Source organism: Vanacampus margaritifer, chromosome 2 (genome assembly GCF_051991255.1).
Source record: "Vanacampus margaritifer isolate UIUO_Vmar chromosome 2, RoL_Vmar_1.0, whole genome shotgun sequence".
Lineage (NCBI taxonomy): Eukaryota > Metazoa > Chordata > Actinopteri > Syngnathiformes > Syngnathidae > Vanacampus > Vanacampus margaritifer.
In genome coordinates this window covers 33,149,755-33,167,130 of record NC_135433.1, presented here as the reverse complement: position 1 = coordinate 33,167,130, position 17,376 = coordinate 33,149,755, and the positions used below count along the sequence as shown (strand labels likewise).

General features: G+C 38.7%; 2 protein-coding genes across 2 annotated transcripts in view; one reads left to right on the top strand and one right to left on the bottom strand.

Moving 5' to 3' along the window:
- cmpk (cytidylate kinase) overlaps positions 1 to 8,310 on the top strand; it is a 9,656-nt gene extending 1,346 nt beyond the window's left edge. The window contains exons 2-6 of the mRNA XM_077559444.1: positions 505 to 651; positions 3,267 to 3,419; positions 3,511 to 3,587; positions 4,767 to 4,863; positions 7,036 to 8,310. Of these exons, the coding sequence (XP_077415570.1) occupies positions 505 to 651; positions 3,267 to 3,419; positions 3,511 to 3,587; positions 4,767 to 4,863; positions 7,036 to 7,077 (516 nt within the window). The 3' untranslated portion in view covers positions 7,078 to 8,310. The remainder of the gene's footprint in view (positions 1 to 504; positions 652 to 3,266; positions 3,420 to 3,510; positions 3,588 to 4,766; positions 4,864 to 7,035) is intronic.
- bcl6ab (BCL6A transcription repressor b) lies at positions 8,209 to 17,376 on the bottom strand. Its single transcript, XM_077559432.1, has 9 exons — positions 17,218 to 17,376; positions 14,958 to 15,128; positions 14,656 to 14,877; positions 13,307 to 14,074; positions 12,316 to 12,425; positions 12,093 to 12,227; positions 10,963 to 11,093; positions 9,833 to 9,970; positions 8,209 to 9,263 (listed from the first exon to the last, which is right to left on the bottom strand). The coding sequence occupies exons 2-9, from the start codon at positions 15,110 to 15,112 to the stop codon at positions 9,138 to 9,140; spliced, it is 1,785 nt and encodes a 594-aa protein (XP_077415558.1). The 5' UTR covers positions 15,113 to 15,128; positions 17,218 to 17,376; the 3' UTR covers positions 8,209 to 9,137.

Genomic DNA, 17,376 nt, shown 5'->3' with positions numbered 1-17,376 from the left:
AGTTAGGGATTTCAATTTATGAATCCTCCTTTGAAACACATACTGTCTGTTAAGTCAAGCACACACACCCCGTTTCAGTCGTCACGTTTGTCATTACTACTCTTGTGTGGTTGCATGTCCATGTTGCGTATGTGTGTATTGCTGGGTGTTGGCTGTTGGTTTTTATATATGGTTTTCAGACCTGAATGACAGCTGTACACAGAGGCTTTATTCATTCAGTCCAAAGAGCACTTTCCCGGATGTAACTTCCAAGTTCAGGGTGTGCAAAGGATTAAGCTGCTTCCAAAAATAATTATGTCAACTCCTCTCCTCCACAAAAGTTGTATTTAAATCCGGAAAATATAAGGCAGCCTGGAGGAATAGTGGTTAGCACAACTGCCTCTCAGGCGAGTGTTGTAGGATTCCAATATTAGGTTGTAGTGCTTATTGTGAATTGTTGTTGGTCTCCGTGCACTGCGATTGACGATATGCATATTGAAAGCTCTGTGTTGCTTTGTACCTCAGAACTACAACTACACCCATCTGTCAGCTGGAGACCTGCTGAGGGCAGAACGGGCCAGAGAGGGATCAGAATGTGGCGTTCTCATCGCCAACTTCATCAAGGAAGGCAAAATTGTCCCTGTGGAGATCACCATCAACTTACTGAAAATGGTGAGAAACCGATAGAAGCCGATTGATAACACCACAAGTTAAGCAAGTTCCGTAAGATCAGTTTGCAAATCAATAATCTATGAATTGAAATCAACTCGCATTTGAAATACTGTATGTCTTATCTGAAATTATGAACGTTTTCTTCAACTTTCCTGGTTACAGTAGAATCCTTTTTTGATCAGTGGTTTGACAAAGCATCATACGCTTGGCTCAGTATATTGTGAATCTTTTTATGTTTTTGGTCTTCAATTTTAAGTGAGCACAATGACTGAACACACATTTATTGCCCCTAGATGGCACTAATGTCCACTGTGCAGTTGATTGACAAAGAAGTCTACACACCACTGTGCAAATGCAGAGTTTTTGTGAAATAAAAATTGAGATGAAGGCGAATCCTTAAAAAATAAAAATTCCATTAATGTGACCTTTAACATGTACAACTCAATTTGTTTTTATGATTATCTCTAATCCTTGCAAGAGGAAGCAAAAATAAATTGAGAGAATGTAATTGCTCAAGTGTTCACACTCTTTATGGGAATATGGCTTGTTGTGGAAGCTCTCTATTAATATAACTTTGCAGCTTGTACCAGTATTCCTGACATGTTTATAAATGACGGTGCAACTTTAATTGAAGGTGTTACTGTGGCTCTAGCATTTTTGGCTCTCAATGTTAAGTGCCGTTGGAACAACAACCATAACAAAAACTATACACTATGTTTAGTTGTACTATGAAACTATCTGTAATAAATACTTAAAAACATTCTCAGGCAAGAAGATAATGAACTCAGGTTTGCATCGCGTCAATTATTTTGGGTGAAATGCGCCCTAACTTTCAGACTGTTGCCATGACACTGCATTAGCCATAGTGTTTCAGTTTACAACGTGGATGATCTGCATGTGCATCACAGACGGGCAGTCAGTCAGCAGGAGCAGAGGGAAGCGAGGCCGTTTTGTGTGGAAAGACAAAGCGTCAAAAACTTAATTAACAACGACGTTAACTATAAAATTACATTACATTACAAGTCTTGGCAGTCCTATTTTGAACGCAGCCACATCTTTAGTTATAAGAGGGTGTGCGCACTTGTGCAGCAACACTACCTTAGTTTTTTTCCCTTCCCTGTTGTTTTCCTAAAGTCTAAACAATAATATTCAATGTTAATATTTGACATTTTGAGTTGAATGTTTTTATTTATTGGAAAAGGTGTTTTATAAAATTAATGATGACAAAGTTTTATTATCTTTTCTTTTTTTTAATAATAAAAAAGACAAAGTGCAATTTAAGGCACATTCCCTTCCTTTAAACACGGAGAGTGAATTACAAAGTAGCCTAGGCCTAGGATATTGAAAAAGTAAAGAAAGCAAGCCAGGTAGGTGTTACTCATTACTGTTGCCAGCCCTTTTTTTGCACTTCAGGACCACCGTACCAGCCAGGCACTAATGCTAACACTAGCTGCTAGCCACTAATGTCAGAGACTTGCGGTGTATCATACAATGATGACGTAATTAACTAGCGGTTTCTTAGCATCCCAAATTAGCGATTAAATATACGTTCGGGATAGCTTTGTGAAAATGTTGGTAGAAAAGATGTAATTTAAATAAAAACTTTAATATGCAAGCCAACATATCGAAAAAGGAAGTCAAGGTGGCGGTGACGTTGCCGCGCAGGTCAACATTGAAGTAAAAGCCCACGAGGCAACTGCATTGGCATCAATGTATTGTTTGGTAAAGCTTTATTTTTTAAGTTAGCCTTGGTGTAGGCGGCGTGTTACGTTGAGTATGTTTCCAGCTCCATTGACATGTCTGAATGACGGGGTAAATCCATTTTGTGCTTTGCGCTGGTGTGCCGTCATAAAATATCGATACTGCCATTAGTGTATCAATATATTTATTGCAACAGAGAGCACAACAATATATTGCAATTTTTTTTCCCACCCCAGAGTCTCAACAATTTTTTTGATTGTTTGACTTCAACTGATCTAATCTAAATCTGATGTTTCTCAGATGGCATGCGTTTCACTACAGTGCGTTTCTTTTGTTGGAAGGCACGGCCATTTTTGCGTGATGGAAATGAAGACATCTGAAATGTTTTCTTTGGTTAACCAGAATGCACCTGTGCAACCGCTTACATAAGCTTAACCTTATTTCAAATGATTATGTGGTCAACTAAACTTTATGCAGGTTAACTGATCATCAAGTCCAATAACCAAGAATCATTTTATTAATAGTACGTGCTTGTAGCACACACACGCACACGCACACGCACACGCACACGCACACGCACACGCACACGCACGCACTGCGATGTGAGGAGAAGTCTTCTCCCATATTTACCCAGTTTTACTGTTGTGCATGGATCCTTTAATTCCACAAGGGGGCAGCAATGTTATGGGTTGTGACAACACAATGATTCTAGGTATCTAGGAGAGACTTTTTTTCCATTTTGAGACGAGAAAAAATCTCTGCCTGCCATCCATTGAATTTCCTTAATTTGTCATAGTTTTTATGTCACTGTGACAGGCAAGATGACTTTTCCACAGACCAAAGAACAAAACACCATTTTGTGTTGTATTTTTCCATGTCCCATTTAAGCAAATGTTTTTTTCATTTTCCTAAAGGCAATGGAAGAGACCATGAGAAAAGATGCACAAAAGTTCCGCTTCCTCATAGATGGCTTCCCTCGCAATGAGGACAACCTTCAGGGTTGGAACAAAGTCATGGATGGAAGAGCAGATGTCAAGTTTGTGCTTTTCTTTGACTGCAGCAATGCGGTATGTCATGGAAATTCTGCAGGGAAGTAGATTAACCCTTTGAGTTCCGTGACACTGATGACCTTTCGTCTCTTGTCTGATCTGTGCGCAGGTTTGCATCAACAGATGTTTAGAACGAGGAAAGAGCAGTGGGCGTACTGATGACAACAGAGAAAGCTTGGAGAAACGGTGCGCTCTTGTGATTAAATTCTCATAAAAAATTGGGCAGGTAAAATCGGGTGAAATTCCAGGGTGAACTTAAAAATAGGGATACACCAATACCACTTTTTTTTTGTAAGAAAGAGTATAAGTATAAGTACTTAGATTTGACTACTTGCTGGTAAAGAGTACCGACCCTTGATAATGCTTTTACGTTTTGCAATTGTGATGAAAATGTGTTTTATTTGTATCAAATATTGTCCAAAACACACACACACACACACACACACACACACACAAAATAAAAATAAAATAAATATGGCATATATTTCAGTTAAATACAACTACTGGTAATTTAAGTAACAACTGAATTAACACAAAAAAATCAATCCCATATTACCAAACATAATAAAAAAAGAAAGAAGCATTACAAGAGTGTTTGTGTGTTATCTAAAAAGCATCCCAATACTAATTAATTAGAATTAGTTAATTACCCAAGTAATGTGTTTTACAATACGGCACAGAACAACATAAAAGTATTTTCATTTGTGTCCTTATGTACGCACACAGCTGACATGGCTCCTACCTAAAAAGTATATGTCCGGCTGCTGATGTGTATCAGCTCATACAGTATCAGTATGCCCTGTAAAGTTTTGGCACCGATATGCAAAACTGGTATCAGTGCATCCCCACCTGAAACGCTCTGTAACCTTTCCAGGGGAAAATGGACCTTTGCAAGTTGGGCGAACAATAGTGAAGCATTGAACAGTTGCATGAACGTGTGTAATCAGAAGTTTAAAAAAGGTCCAATTAAGTTCACATTTAATGGTTGTATTGTACTTTCATTCCAAAATATAACCCAATATCCCTAATTCAAGGAGTAGTTATTTTACGTTAGAAGAATCTCACGGCTCTCTAATTAAAGTACATCGCTGATATAGATTGATGATTTAAAATAGATTATTTGTAGTAAAAGTAGGTTGATTAGTCGTGCACCTGCTGCTCTCCCATGCCACACTTGTTGGGAATTACTGCTTCATATAAAAAAAATTGAGTAAATTATTGTTTTTTGTTGTCAAATTTTATGTAACTCTTGCCTGAACATGGCCGATATCAATGAAGATAACCCGTTTTTCTTGTTCTTTGACACCTGCAGTACTTGGCATCCTTTGTGCCGACTGACTCCAATAATGGTTTTCCCCCACATAGAATCCAAACGTACCTGCAGTCAACGCGGCCGATCATTCAGCTGTATGAGAAGCAAGGCAAAGTGCGCTGTGTGGATGCCGCTCGATCCGTGGATGAGGTGAGTCAACACGTCAATAGCCCAACACAAGTTAAAGGAGAGACAAGAACGTCTCAGCTCCAAAATCACAGTAAGGAAAGAGGTAACATACATGTCATGACACACTGTTAAATCGAGTCCAAATCCCCAAGCGGAACTGGCACAGTGGTGCATGTGGTTAACAGGTCGTCCTCACAGCTCGGAGTTGCTTGCATGAGTTTTCTCCAGGTACTTCCAAAACCTTCTGAAAACTGTGAGGCAGACATGCTCATTATTATTCCACCATACCGCCACTGGCAGAAATGTCGAGTTCAAATATTTTACGACACTGCTTTCAAACAAACAAAAAACAACTTCAAGGAGTAAAGGAGTGTATCTTGACTTATGAGTGCCCAACATGTGAGTATATAATTTTCAAACTCCAAATCAAATCAAACTTGTATAAAAAGCAGTCCATTTACCATTCATTTATATAGCACCTTTGACATAAAAATCTAACTCTTAAGTGCTGTGTAATGTAGACATCCATAGTACAATATAAAAAAGAAAACACCCCCATGCGCACGCCCACACTCACTCACTCACTCACACATGCACACACACACGCACACACACGCACACACACACACACACACACACACACACAACCTGAGAATTATGTAAATGGACATGGTGGGGCACAGAGAAACCACGCGAGGAAAAAAAAAAGAAACCCAGAAACCCTTGGCCCAGATTGACTGTGGTAGGCCCTTAGCAGGGTGTTGAGAAGGCCGGCCACCCCTCCCATGGTAAAGCTTTCACCCATGAGGAAACACTAGAGCTAAAAGACAAAAGAATAAAAAGAGCTAAAAACTAAAAGGTGACAAAATAAATTATTTCCGCTATTTGCAGCAGGGCTCGGTCCCTACTCCCTATCCCCTTCCGATAGTGGGAGTTCAATGTTGTTAGAATAGGTGCTCAATGAAAAACGTCAGCTTTTCGGAAAAAAAAAAATATGTTGGAATTAAAAGTGATCTTTCTTTCCATTTTTTTTTAAACACTTGCAGTTCTTATCTATTTTTTTTTCGTCATTGCAACATGGTAATTTTCCTTACTGTGAACCTCATAAAGACGATTTTTGACTGTGAAGACTGTGGTTTCTCTGTAGAAAAGCAGCAATGCAGTCGGTTGTCAACCCCTCATGAATGTTGGCAGCTTTTCCGGTGAGAATAATACTTGTCCAGAGTTTTACACACAAAGGCAGTTTTCACATTGGTTTGCTCAAGGCAAAAAAGGCAAACTTGAGTGATAACTGTAGCCTTCATTTTAAACAAGTCGAGGTTTGTTTTGCGTTGACGTCCAACGGTTGTGTTTGCACACTTGTTGTGTGGAATCATGGACTCATTTATGTTTGAAATGAACAACAAGAAGTTCAACTTGAACAATTTCCAAAAGCGACATTTAGGGAAAGTATCTTCATGTACTTTTGCTAAACATAGCAAGCATAGCAATACTAAGGTTTGATTTTATGCCCCCTAAGTAATCAGGTGTTATGTTATGTCATCCAATGTAGTGATATTCTGATTTACGAGGGTCCAACTTTCTTTCAATTTGGATCTGTCTCTTTTTCTTTTTAAAGATTATTGCTTTTGTTGTGAGCCAAAGTTTGTCACGAGTGTTTTGTGCATCACAATTATTATTTATTTTTTTCTGGAGTGCATCACAATTAATTCACAGCGGCTCCTTCTGGTGTGCATGACTTTGCCACCGGGGGCATTATAGTACAGTCATGCAATCAGACCTGAAGAAAAGTTTCACATCTGTGACTACAGACTGTCGAAGTTGCAGTAATAATAGTAATTTTTCGCACAGGATAACAAATATATGCCTGTGAGTTTTGTTATATTGTCTTTCTACATGTGTTGCTGCAATGTTTGTGTTTGGATATATGTTGCTTAGTGCATTATAATGCTATTTGTAATTTTGCATTGTGCGAAAGTGTAACGAAAACGCAACAAACCTCTCGAGAGAACATTTCATGAGCTTTTACGATGATTACAAGATCCCGCAAGACAGGATGTTACGAGAATTACGCCTCAGAAACCAAACACCAAATGGAAACGCCTACGAGTAGAAATTGTAGTAAATTTGATTTTATTAAGCGAAAATGGAATCCCAGTTAATGAACACTCCTCACCTGTTTGCTTCTTTCAGGTCTTTGCTGCTGTGAAACTCATCTTCGACAAAGAGGGTTAACTTCTCCCCTGCTGTCAGCGGCACTTATTTTTTTTACCCTTTTTAGGTTTTATTTTTATCGCCTGCCAATTTATCATGATAGCCGTAATATTTATATGCACATTCATATATGACTTTATACTTTTGGTTACCATGCGTTTTCCTTCATCTGGTCAAATCTGCACTGTATTTTTTCTTTTGTTGTGTTCAATGTTTAGGGTAGGAATCGATAATGAGAACCTCACAGGAAGTGACGTTGGCACATCTGCATTGTCTTCCGTCATAGTTTGGAGCGCTGTCTATAGGAACAAAATACACTGTTACCAATGAGGAGACAAGCTTTGCTTTAGAAATGAATCACTGATGTCTTTACATGATCTTGTAGTTGTTGGCAGCAGCTGCCGTGCTTTTCAGACCAAATACTCAAAAATATTGACGAGCGAAGATGAAGACAGCTGGAATATTCACAATACCATTACAATGCTTAATTATCCCACCTTAGATATCATTACTATGCTACCAAGACCACGGCCGGCCGGGCCTGACCAAGTAAGGCTTTTCATGCTGAGTACTGTACGTTCTGTGAGCTGTGACTCCAGGGAGTGTTTGCAACCATCAGAACCACTCAATGCGCTTCTTCATACCCACATCCCTCGGAGAGCATTCATTTTGTCTGTATATGCAGAAGATAAAACAATTACAAAAAAGTTTGTTCTCGTTTTCATTTAGAATTACGTGAGAATGAGCTAGTTGTATTTAATTGCAGCTATATCTAAAGCAATAGTACACAAGTAGACTAAGTCCATTAATTAGTCTAGCTTACCCCCCCCCCCCCCAATCATAATTTTGCCCAAATTTTTTGTCAATGTGTATATAATTTGTATGTTTGTCACTATTTCTACATCACTTCTAATGGGCTGCAATAATACAAATATTGCTGCTAACTGTTAAATATCAATAGTTTTCCGTCTAAAAAGGGAAGTTTGAAATTGAAAAGAACAAAAGACTTTTTTTGGGTACATTTGTTAAAACGATCATTATGACTTGATATTGCACATGATTAAACATAACCGTCACACCCGAGGAAAAAGAACCAATCAGACTGAAAGCGTGACTTATGGTGCGGTTAGAGAGTAGATGTGAACACAAGAGTGCTGTTGCAGTATGCATATTTATTTCTATTTCATAAATATAAATATATATTATGTATTCTGCTCTTACAAAGATGTGATTAAATATAGGCAATATTCCTGAGCATTTTTTAGCTTGTCTGCATTTTAAGAGCGGCATACAGTGAACAACTAACAAAAAGCACGACTGTACATAGCATTTACATTAAAGACAGACACAGTAGCCAATAAAACGTTATGTTATTAAGGCACTGTAATACACATTGTACGGTCAAAGGTGTACTGTTTGTTCATTAAACAATGCAGCACCAAAATTGGGACAATATGGCAAGGTAAATTTGAATACAAATATTTCATTTGTAAGTATGCATGCAGGGTATCTGCTTTACAGAACTTTTCAACATGTTGGTAACCGAAAAGAAAATACCTGAAAAGAAGGCTTTCTGAATAACAGCAATATGTGTGCAAAATACCAATGATGGTTTATGAAAAGAATAAAGATTATACTGTACATGTGAAGCAAAAATACAAATGGATGCCAATCTGTACACAAACATACGTACCAAAAGTGACAATAACAAACATGTCACTGTCCCTCAGTGAAGCTCACTGTGGACATGACATATCCACACTCTGCCAGCAGATGGCAATCTTATATACAACATAAGTGATGACGTTGGTGGGCAAACTCGTACCAATACTGGAGCAAACTGTAACAGTAATTTTGTGTTGGAAAGGGAAATGCTGACGAGAAAAAGGATGTGTTTAAATTCACAGCCCAAATGTACATTCAGTTGTTTGAGGTGGTGAAGAATAAATTCTGACATAGTTAAAATAGTCAAACATTGACAAAATATGGTTCTTTGGATTACAAAAATCATGATTTTTTTCCCCTCTTTTTAAAACAATGCATTGGCCGATGGAGAAAAAAAGGTTGGAGATGTGGTGCAATCAGCAGGCCAGGCTGCCGGATGTGGGGCGGTACTGCGCCTTGGTGTTAGTGATGGCACCGTGCTTCTGTCGGAGGTGAAGCCTCAGCTGACTCTTGTGTCTGAAGTGGAGGTCACACTTTTCACACTGAGAAACAAAGGACACAATTTCAACTCAAGTTCTTGCGGAGGGTTGCAAAATTCCGCACATTTTTCAAGTTGGAAACCTTACAGAATTGAAAGTTGGCTCAAAATGGACTAAAGCAGGCAGAAGTACAGTTGAATATGAAGAGCCCGTTGCCTGATCGGCTTTCGCAAAAACGCTATCAAATATTTAAAGCGTGATACTTTTAAAGAAAGACATTTACTGTAGATTTATTAGGTCTGTAACGATACGTCTTTTTTTATTTTATTAGTATCTATAATTTTTCATCCCAATTATCAATTTTGGTTCAATGCTTGAATATGATACATTTCCATTTAACAATTCCATGTTAACTTGCACAAATCCCTTTGAAAATACACTGGGCTTTCTATGGAAATGGACTGGAAACTTTGGAGAAAATGACCAGATCTTTTCCAGCCATATGTTCCATGTCTGCACTGATCCTTCGCCACTACGCTTTCGGATTACCACTTGGTGGAGATGGGATTACTCTTGTTTCTTCCCAGTGGGACAGAGTGGACAAGTAGAGCAGATTTGGCTGGGACACTTACATGGTAAGGCTTCTCTCCGGTATGAATGCGCATGTGACTCTTGAGCGTCTGTAGGTGGCGAAAGTGAGTTCCGCAGATTTCACAAGGGTATGGCTTTTCTCCTGTGTGGATTAACACGTGGGCACGAAGATGGGCAACCTGCCAAAAATAACCAAATAATCAGAAGTTGCTTAAAGGTTTAGAGCGGGGGTCAGCAACATTTCCTGCCAATTTAGGCCAAATAAATAAACTATCTGTCTGGAGCCGCAAAACCTTTGAACATTGCGATGAACAAATATTATGGTAATTTTTTGCCTCTCTTCTTCCTTAATTGGACATTTTCTGGCTATTTTTTGACATTTTTTCGGCCTTTTTTTGTGCCATCAATATTCTGTCATTTTAGGAAATTTGGGGAAATTTTATATTAGTTTTGGGGTTTTCTTTTGTTTTTGGACATTTTGTAGTTACTTTTTAAACTTTTTCTTTTCTGACAATTTTTTTTTAGCACACATGATCATTTTCAAGATTTTGTCTTTTGCTTTTTGACATTTTATAGTTACGTTTTATTTCCCCTGCTTTTTTTTTTACAATGAATTTTCTGACTTTTTTTGTTGCAATTTTGTGTACATTATATGGTAATTTCCTGCTCTTTTGGTATCTTTTTGGAAATTTTATGGTCACTTTTTTGGCCATTTTTAGTTTAGTTGTTTTCCTTTTTCATCTACCTTTTGTCTCTGACCACTTACAAATTTGGACTGACATTTTTTTGAATATTTAATTGTATAATAATAATAACTTGTTTTTAATTTAAATCATTAATTCATTCAAAATTATTTTATCTAACAAATTCAATGAAATATGTAAAAACAAACAAACAATAATTTCTACTTTTTTTCTTAAGAGATCTACAGGAAGCCACAGGTTAAGGACTAAAGAACTACAGGTGGCTCCGAAGCCGCAGGTTTCAAACCCTTGGTTTAGAATTACTATACCTTAAAATTGCTGCAAATTTTCATTGTTATATAATAATTCATATATAATAATACCAAGCTACATTTTTTTTATGCTCTCTGTTGACCGGTCGTCAGAGAATTGTAACTTCCGTGGAATGTAGGAATGGACTGCGAAAGGTTTGGAAGAGTTTCTCTCACCTGGACAAATCTGGAACCACACGTGTCGCACTTGTATGGCTTCTCTCCAGAATGGATGCGGGTGTGGGTCTTTAGGTTAGCTGGCCGGTTGAACTGAGCACCACAGATGTTGCAGCAGTACGGCTTTGCACCTACATTAAGAACAACTTCAGTTTATACAGTATATGAATAAAAAACAATTTTATTACGAACATGTAGTAGTGGTAGATACATACAAAGTTATCTCACCTGTACACAGTGGATCTAAAAAGTCTACAGTACACCCCTTTTTTGGACGCCAGGTTTTTGGGATTAAAAAAATCGAATGCGTTTCGAAAAATCTTTTCCAGAGGCGAAGTAAAAACAAACAACTGTAATAATGTGGTTGAACAAGTGTGCCCACCCTCTTAAAACTGGTGCATAACTGTGTTCAGAATTAACCCATCACATTCCCACTCACGTTGAGTGGCAGTCAGCAAACACCCGCCACCATTTAAAGTGCCTCTGATTGACCACAAATGCATTTCAGATGTTGTACAAGGCTTTCCCTGATGATTTATTTATTTATTTTTTTGCCAGAAGATTCTGTGCTCACACTGACTGCTATTTTGTACTGTTCATAATTCCTTCCATCTTGTCTAAGGCCCCACTTTTAGTTTCATTGGGCCTTTACAAAATCTACCAAACATATGTGGGAAAATGTGGTGGATGACTATTTCGAAATAGTAGTCAAGTGTTTGCAGAAGAGCAAAATCCTACTAGAACATCTGAAATTTTGGGGGGGTTAATCAAATGAAATTTTAATGGTGACTCCCCATTAACAATTGTCTTTGATTCATATGAGATGCACAGGTTATAGATCGCATTAATTGTGAGAAAAGTTTGAAAATGATTTACAAGTATATTTGTCGCATTTTTGAATACCGCAAAAACCTGACATTTGAACAAGGGTGTGTACACTTTTTATACTCACTGCATCTATTTTAAGAACACCGTAATGAATAAATCAGGGTTGCGGTTAATCAGGGAAATGGTTTAGAGAATAAATTAATGAACTGGTTTAACTGCTTTACACTTTTCCAAGACGATAACACATCACCCACACATGCAGAATGCGCGATTGTGACCGCCACCGTAAGCAGTAATCTCACCTGTGTGGACAGTTTTGTGGCTGGCCAGGTTGCCTTTGTAGCGGAAGGCAGCCTGACAACAGTCGCACTTGTATGGCTTCTTTCTGTGGACCTGGTCCATGTGGTCTTTGGGGCAATCTTCTTCCGGGAAGCCCTCTGTAAATAAAAATATGTCGTCAGTACGCCTTGTTGTACATGTCATGTAAATACTGTAGAAGGTGGAGGGGGCGGGGTCTGTAATTACCACAGCCGGAAAGAGAGAACTTTGACTCTCTGCAGTAAGAGTCAGGAAAGAGGTGAGTGGCCTCCACCTGTTGAGGGCTATCGCAACCACAGGAGGAGCATTTGCGGTGGCTGCAAGAGAAGGACGGATGGACTATTTTTTCATTTGGTCTCATTTGTTTTGATTGTTATGAACTTTGATATTCTTTTATTGCCTTTGAATGACATCACAGTGCTACAAAATGGTGTCTAGGGTACATTGAAGTTCAGTGATTATGTGTGGTATGCGAAAGTACTGCCGAGTTTAGTTGTTTTTTAGTTTTACGTTCAATACATTTGCATTTAATCCTTAAAAACGGTTTTAAAATATTGGGTACAATTTTCATTCAAATTTGATCTGAAATGCATTTTAACCCATTCACTGCCATCGACGGCTGTAGACGTCAAAAATTCATTTGAACTATTTCTATTAGCTATTTTTCCCACTTTTGTTAACAGGAGTATGAATACCCAGATTTTTTTTTTTTTATTCTATTAGAACAGATATAATATTTGTGATTAATCATGAGTTAACTAGTGCAGTCATGCGATTAAAAATTGTAATCGCCTGATGCCGCTAATTTTTTATATTTTCTTAAAAATATATATTAAAAGAAAAGATTATTAAAAATTAGGGGCATCAGGTGATTAAAATTTGTAATCGTAATTAATCGTATGACTTCACTAGTTAACTCACGATTAATCACAAATGTTATATAAAAATTTTTAGGCTTTTATTCTCTTGTTAACAAAAACGGAATTTGTTTTTTTAAACTAATAGAAATAGTTCAATTTAATTTTTGACGTCTATTGTTGTCAATGGCAGTGAATGAGTTAATTGATAGTTATTTTTCTATTTTTAAGAGTAGACAGAATGTTAAAGGGGCTTACAATAATGTTAAAATGTATTTCATTTTTTTACGTTTTAGCAATAAATCCTTTATCACACTCTTCAGCATGTGTACTAATCTTACCTATCAACAGTGATGGGGTTTTCTTCTCTGTTTTCATTGGCTGCTTCTTCCGTTTGGGATTCCCTTTGGTCTGCGCCACTCCTGCAGGGACTAACCGAAGGGGATCCGCTTTCAGGGCTTCCTCTCAGAGCATCCGTTTCCTCGTTCACAGGGGTTTGGTTCATCATGATTAATTTGTACTTCTTCCAGTTTCGGACCTTGGCTTCTTTGGGGCAATCCGGGGGCTGTTTGAGGCTCAGGGTCGCGTTCCTGCTGCTGGATGACTCGGTGGGTGAATTGGGCTGGCAGTCGGATCTGAGGGGACTCTGGGGGCTGGAAATCACGCCTTTGCCGAAACTTCGAGATGATCTACGGCAGTTCGTAAAGGGGTGCTGAACTCCGTCTTCCTCCATGTGGGTGGCGGGTCGAATAATAGTGGGCTGGAAACTGATAATGGCGGCGGATTCCTTGTGAGGCACATTCGTGCTGGCAACTTGCAGAAAGGGTTTCTGGGTCAAGGAAGATGCTCTGGGAGGGGTGCCCATCCAACGGGAATCCTCGGGCTTGCCGGCGGGGATGTGGCGATCACCGTATACATGATAGGAGCCGGAGGTGTTGATACCCCGGAAAACACTGTAACCCCGGCACTCTGGAAGAGGGGGCGATGTAGCCATGTATCTGTTTTTAACATCTAACTCTGTCACATGAATGGGCCTCAATGTGGAGAGTTGGTCAGCCTGGGGTAACATGCTGATCTGTACCTCTTCAACGTGGACGTTTAAAGATGGCCTGGAGAAACATAATCCAGCATAAATCATTAAATCCGCTTTGGAAACTTTAGTTTCCATGAATACAGTAATTAGCACACTAATCGGGGACATTAGGGACTCCATTAAAAATTGTGATTCAGTACTTGCAGGTTCACTTATTCATCATTTTTATTTTATTTTTTACCTACAGTTTTTGCTAAATATAAACCCTCATCTAATTTCTTTTTTTGTGCCTTGACACGCCCTAAACTGCCACCAGATGGCGTCAAAACTCTAAAAGCTCAAACTATTTTTTATATATATATTTCACAGTTGTGTTTGTGCATTCCCGTAAAAATCCATTTGTTACAGATGATTTGATTTAGAAAAATTGAACCTATGTGCGAATGCGGAGAAGACTCTCCATTACTTCCACATACTCCCAGGCTAATCTTTAGCTTCTCCCCAGACATGCGAAGCTTGTCTCTCAATGGAGATGTATCACTTAAACATACTTCCTTGGCACTAATTCCTATTAAAACAGGGCTCTAGCAGCATCGAAAGGCATTTTAGTTAACTATGCCAGGGATTACTGCATACCATGTGTGCTGCTATGGTTACCTGGACTTGATGAACCTGTGACAGGTGTCGGCCACGTGCTCCATCTGGAGGTACAAGGCCGTGTTCATGGTGCCCACCAGCATACCATCCGTCAAGTTCAGACAAGACGTGTACATGAAGTCCAGGAGGTTTGAGAAACTCTTGGGATCTATTTTGGGGTCCAAGCTGATGACACTGAGGTTTGTGTTGTCAGGGTTCATGAAGACGGAATAAAAGAAGCCACTGGAAGGAAAGCACAGGAGTCATGGTCATCGTTGGCATTGCTCCCCTGCGGCCCAGTGGCATTTACATTTCTGCGTTACCTGCAGGCCACCAAGATGGCCTTGTGAGCGTAAAAAAGCTGCCCGTCCACTTGAATGGTGACGTCGGTCAGGATATTCCTGCTGCGAAGACGGTTGAAGTTGAGTAAGACATCACCTGCATGGCGCGTAAATTGGACACACCCATTTGCAGTCATGACCGTGCTGTGAAAACTGAGCAAAAGGAAGAAATGTGTGAAAATGTGTTTTTGGGGGGTCATTTTTCATTGACTATGACTTCTATTTAATGCTGCTGATGTTTGGGGCCACCCAAACTATTTCATTGTTAATAACATTTGTCTTGTCTTCTAGCTGTGTTTTTTTTCTAGGGCTCACTTAAAAAACCCAAAAACAGACTATTTCATGTTTACATAACACAATGTCGATGGGACTGCAACAGAATACTTTCGATACCATGACTAACCAACAATTTACTTTTACTTGCTGGCACCCATGTCACTCACAAGGCAAGGCTCCACTGAGTGTACAGTCAGTCACATAGTATAGTATAGGGTGGAACATGAAGATAGGGACCCCAAGTGGTCAATAATAATACATGCACCTCACATGTCACACACACTTTTTTGTTAGGGAATGCAAAATCAATTGTCATCCGATTTGTTGAACAGGGACAGCTGCAGCGCCAATATATGCAACTACTGATCAAAAGTCTAGTTTTTTTTTCTCAAACCACATAACCAATGTCTAGACAGTAGCTCTGATTAATTTAATGCCTTTATCATTGAAAAGAAAAATGCTTTCCTTTCAAACACAAACAACTTTTTTAGTGGCCACAAGCTTGTGTGTGTGTGTGTGTATATATAGTTTAACTGTTTTAACTGCATTGTACTGCAATGACAATAAAAACGTATTCCATTCCACAACCATATTTTTGTTGTCATTGCTGGTCTTTGTGGGCATGGATGAGCAAGAGCAGCAGAATTTGGACAAGATGGCTGCAGCTAGTTGCAGGGCATCTATTAAATGACAAATAATAAACTACATTCAACCATATAAAACCTTGAATTTTGTAAGTAGGAATAACGTTTTTAAAAAAGTTACTTTACTCCTTGAAGACATTAAAAAATTGTGGTGGAAATCAATTATCAAATGTTTTCTTACACATTATAGTATATATTTACATGTGATTTTTTTTTCAGGCACTTTATTCTTCCCCTCAACACAGTTTTAAAATATGTTCCTGTCAAAAAATCTAATCTGAACTCATGGCACTCTTCTTGATTACTGTTCACAACTATTGCACATTTGGGTAGTGTGAATTTCTTTGAGTGTAAAAAGAAAAGAAAAGCTATCGAGTTGACACTTAGCAGCCTCTCACCAGGAGGCGGCGGAATTGTAGAGAGGGAGAAAAGTACTTTAACCTCCATGCCTTGATCACATTTAATATGGTCTCCTAATTACAGGGTTATTGTTCTACTAATGAAACCTATTACATATGCTCAGTTGACTCAACGGTCTATGTTGAGTCAGAACTTTAAAAAAAACATGCAATAATAATAATAATAATAATAATAATAATAATATAGATGGGATAAATAAAAAATAATGAGATGGATAAAAATATGAATCCCACATTCTGATGTTCTTCTTATCTTATATTTGACCCACACACAAACACAATCTGAGCAGAAATCAGCTAAACTCCCAAGTTTGTAAAGATAACAAATTGCAAATAATCATGTTGCGTCCAAGGGCACTCGTGTTTGCTGCGCAGTAACTTGTAGCCACACCACACCAAGCAAGTCAGGCCCTGAACACAACATCGTTGCGTTCAAGTTCAGATTCCGCCATTATTAGTTCGTCTAGAAATGATGTTTACAGGAGGAAAACAAATTTCCAGCGAACCAGTGTTACGTTTCAATGACAGTAAAACGACGCTTGAACCAGACAGACCGGTCCGATTGCGCCACGTTTAGTGACAGCGGCTCGTAAAAAGTTTACCAAGCGTGAGCAGAAGAAAAGGCAAGTCAGTGAGGCTACGATTCAAAGTCAACAGCCCAACTCTCTCAACCACGCACAAACCCATACAAATGTCAACAAACAAAATCCACAACCACACGTTTGCTCCTTAAAAATCACAAATTGTTTATAAGATTGAAGCTATAAAAGAGTCATTGTTATTATGTCTAATGTTGGAAATATGAAATAGCAAGCCAGCCGAGGAAGGCAAGCCTAAAGTTGTGCTTCTGGTGCGGGCAAAAGTGAAGACGAGGAAGGGCGGAGAGAGGGGGGGAAAACTAACCTTGTAAAAAGTTTCCTCGAAAATCCGAGCCACTCCACTTCTGTGAATCCAGTTCTAAGAAACCGAGCTGCTCAATTCTCGGAATTTCAACATCGGACTGTACCATTTTTTGGTTGGTGGGGTGGTCGCGAAAAAAAACAAAAAAACAACCAACCCTCT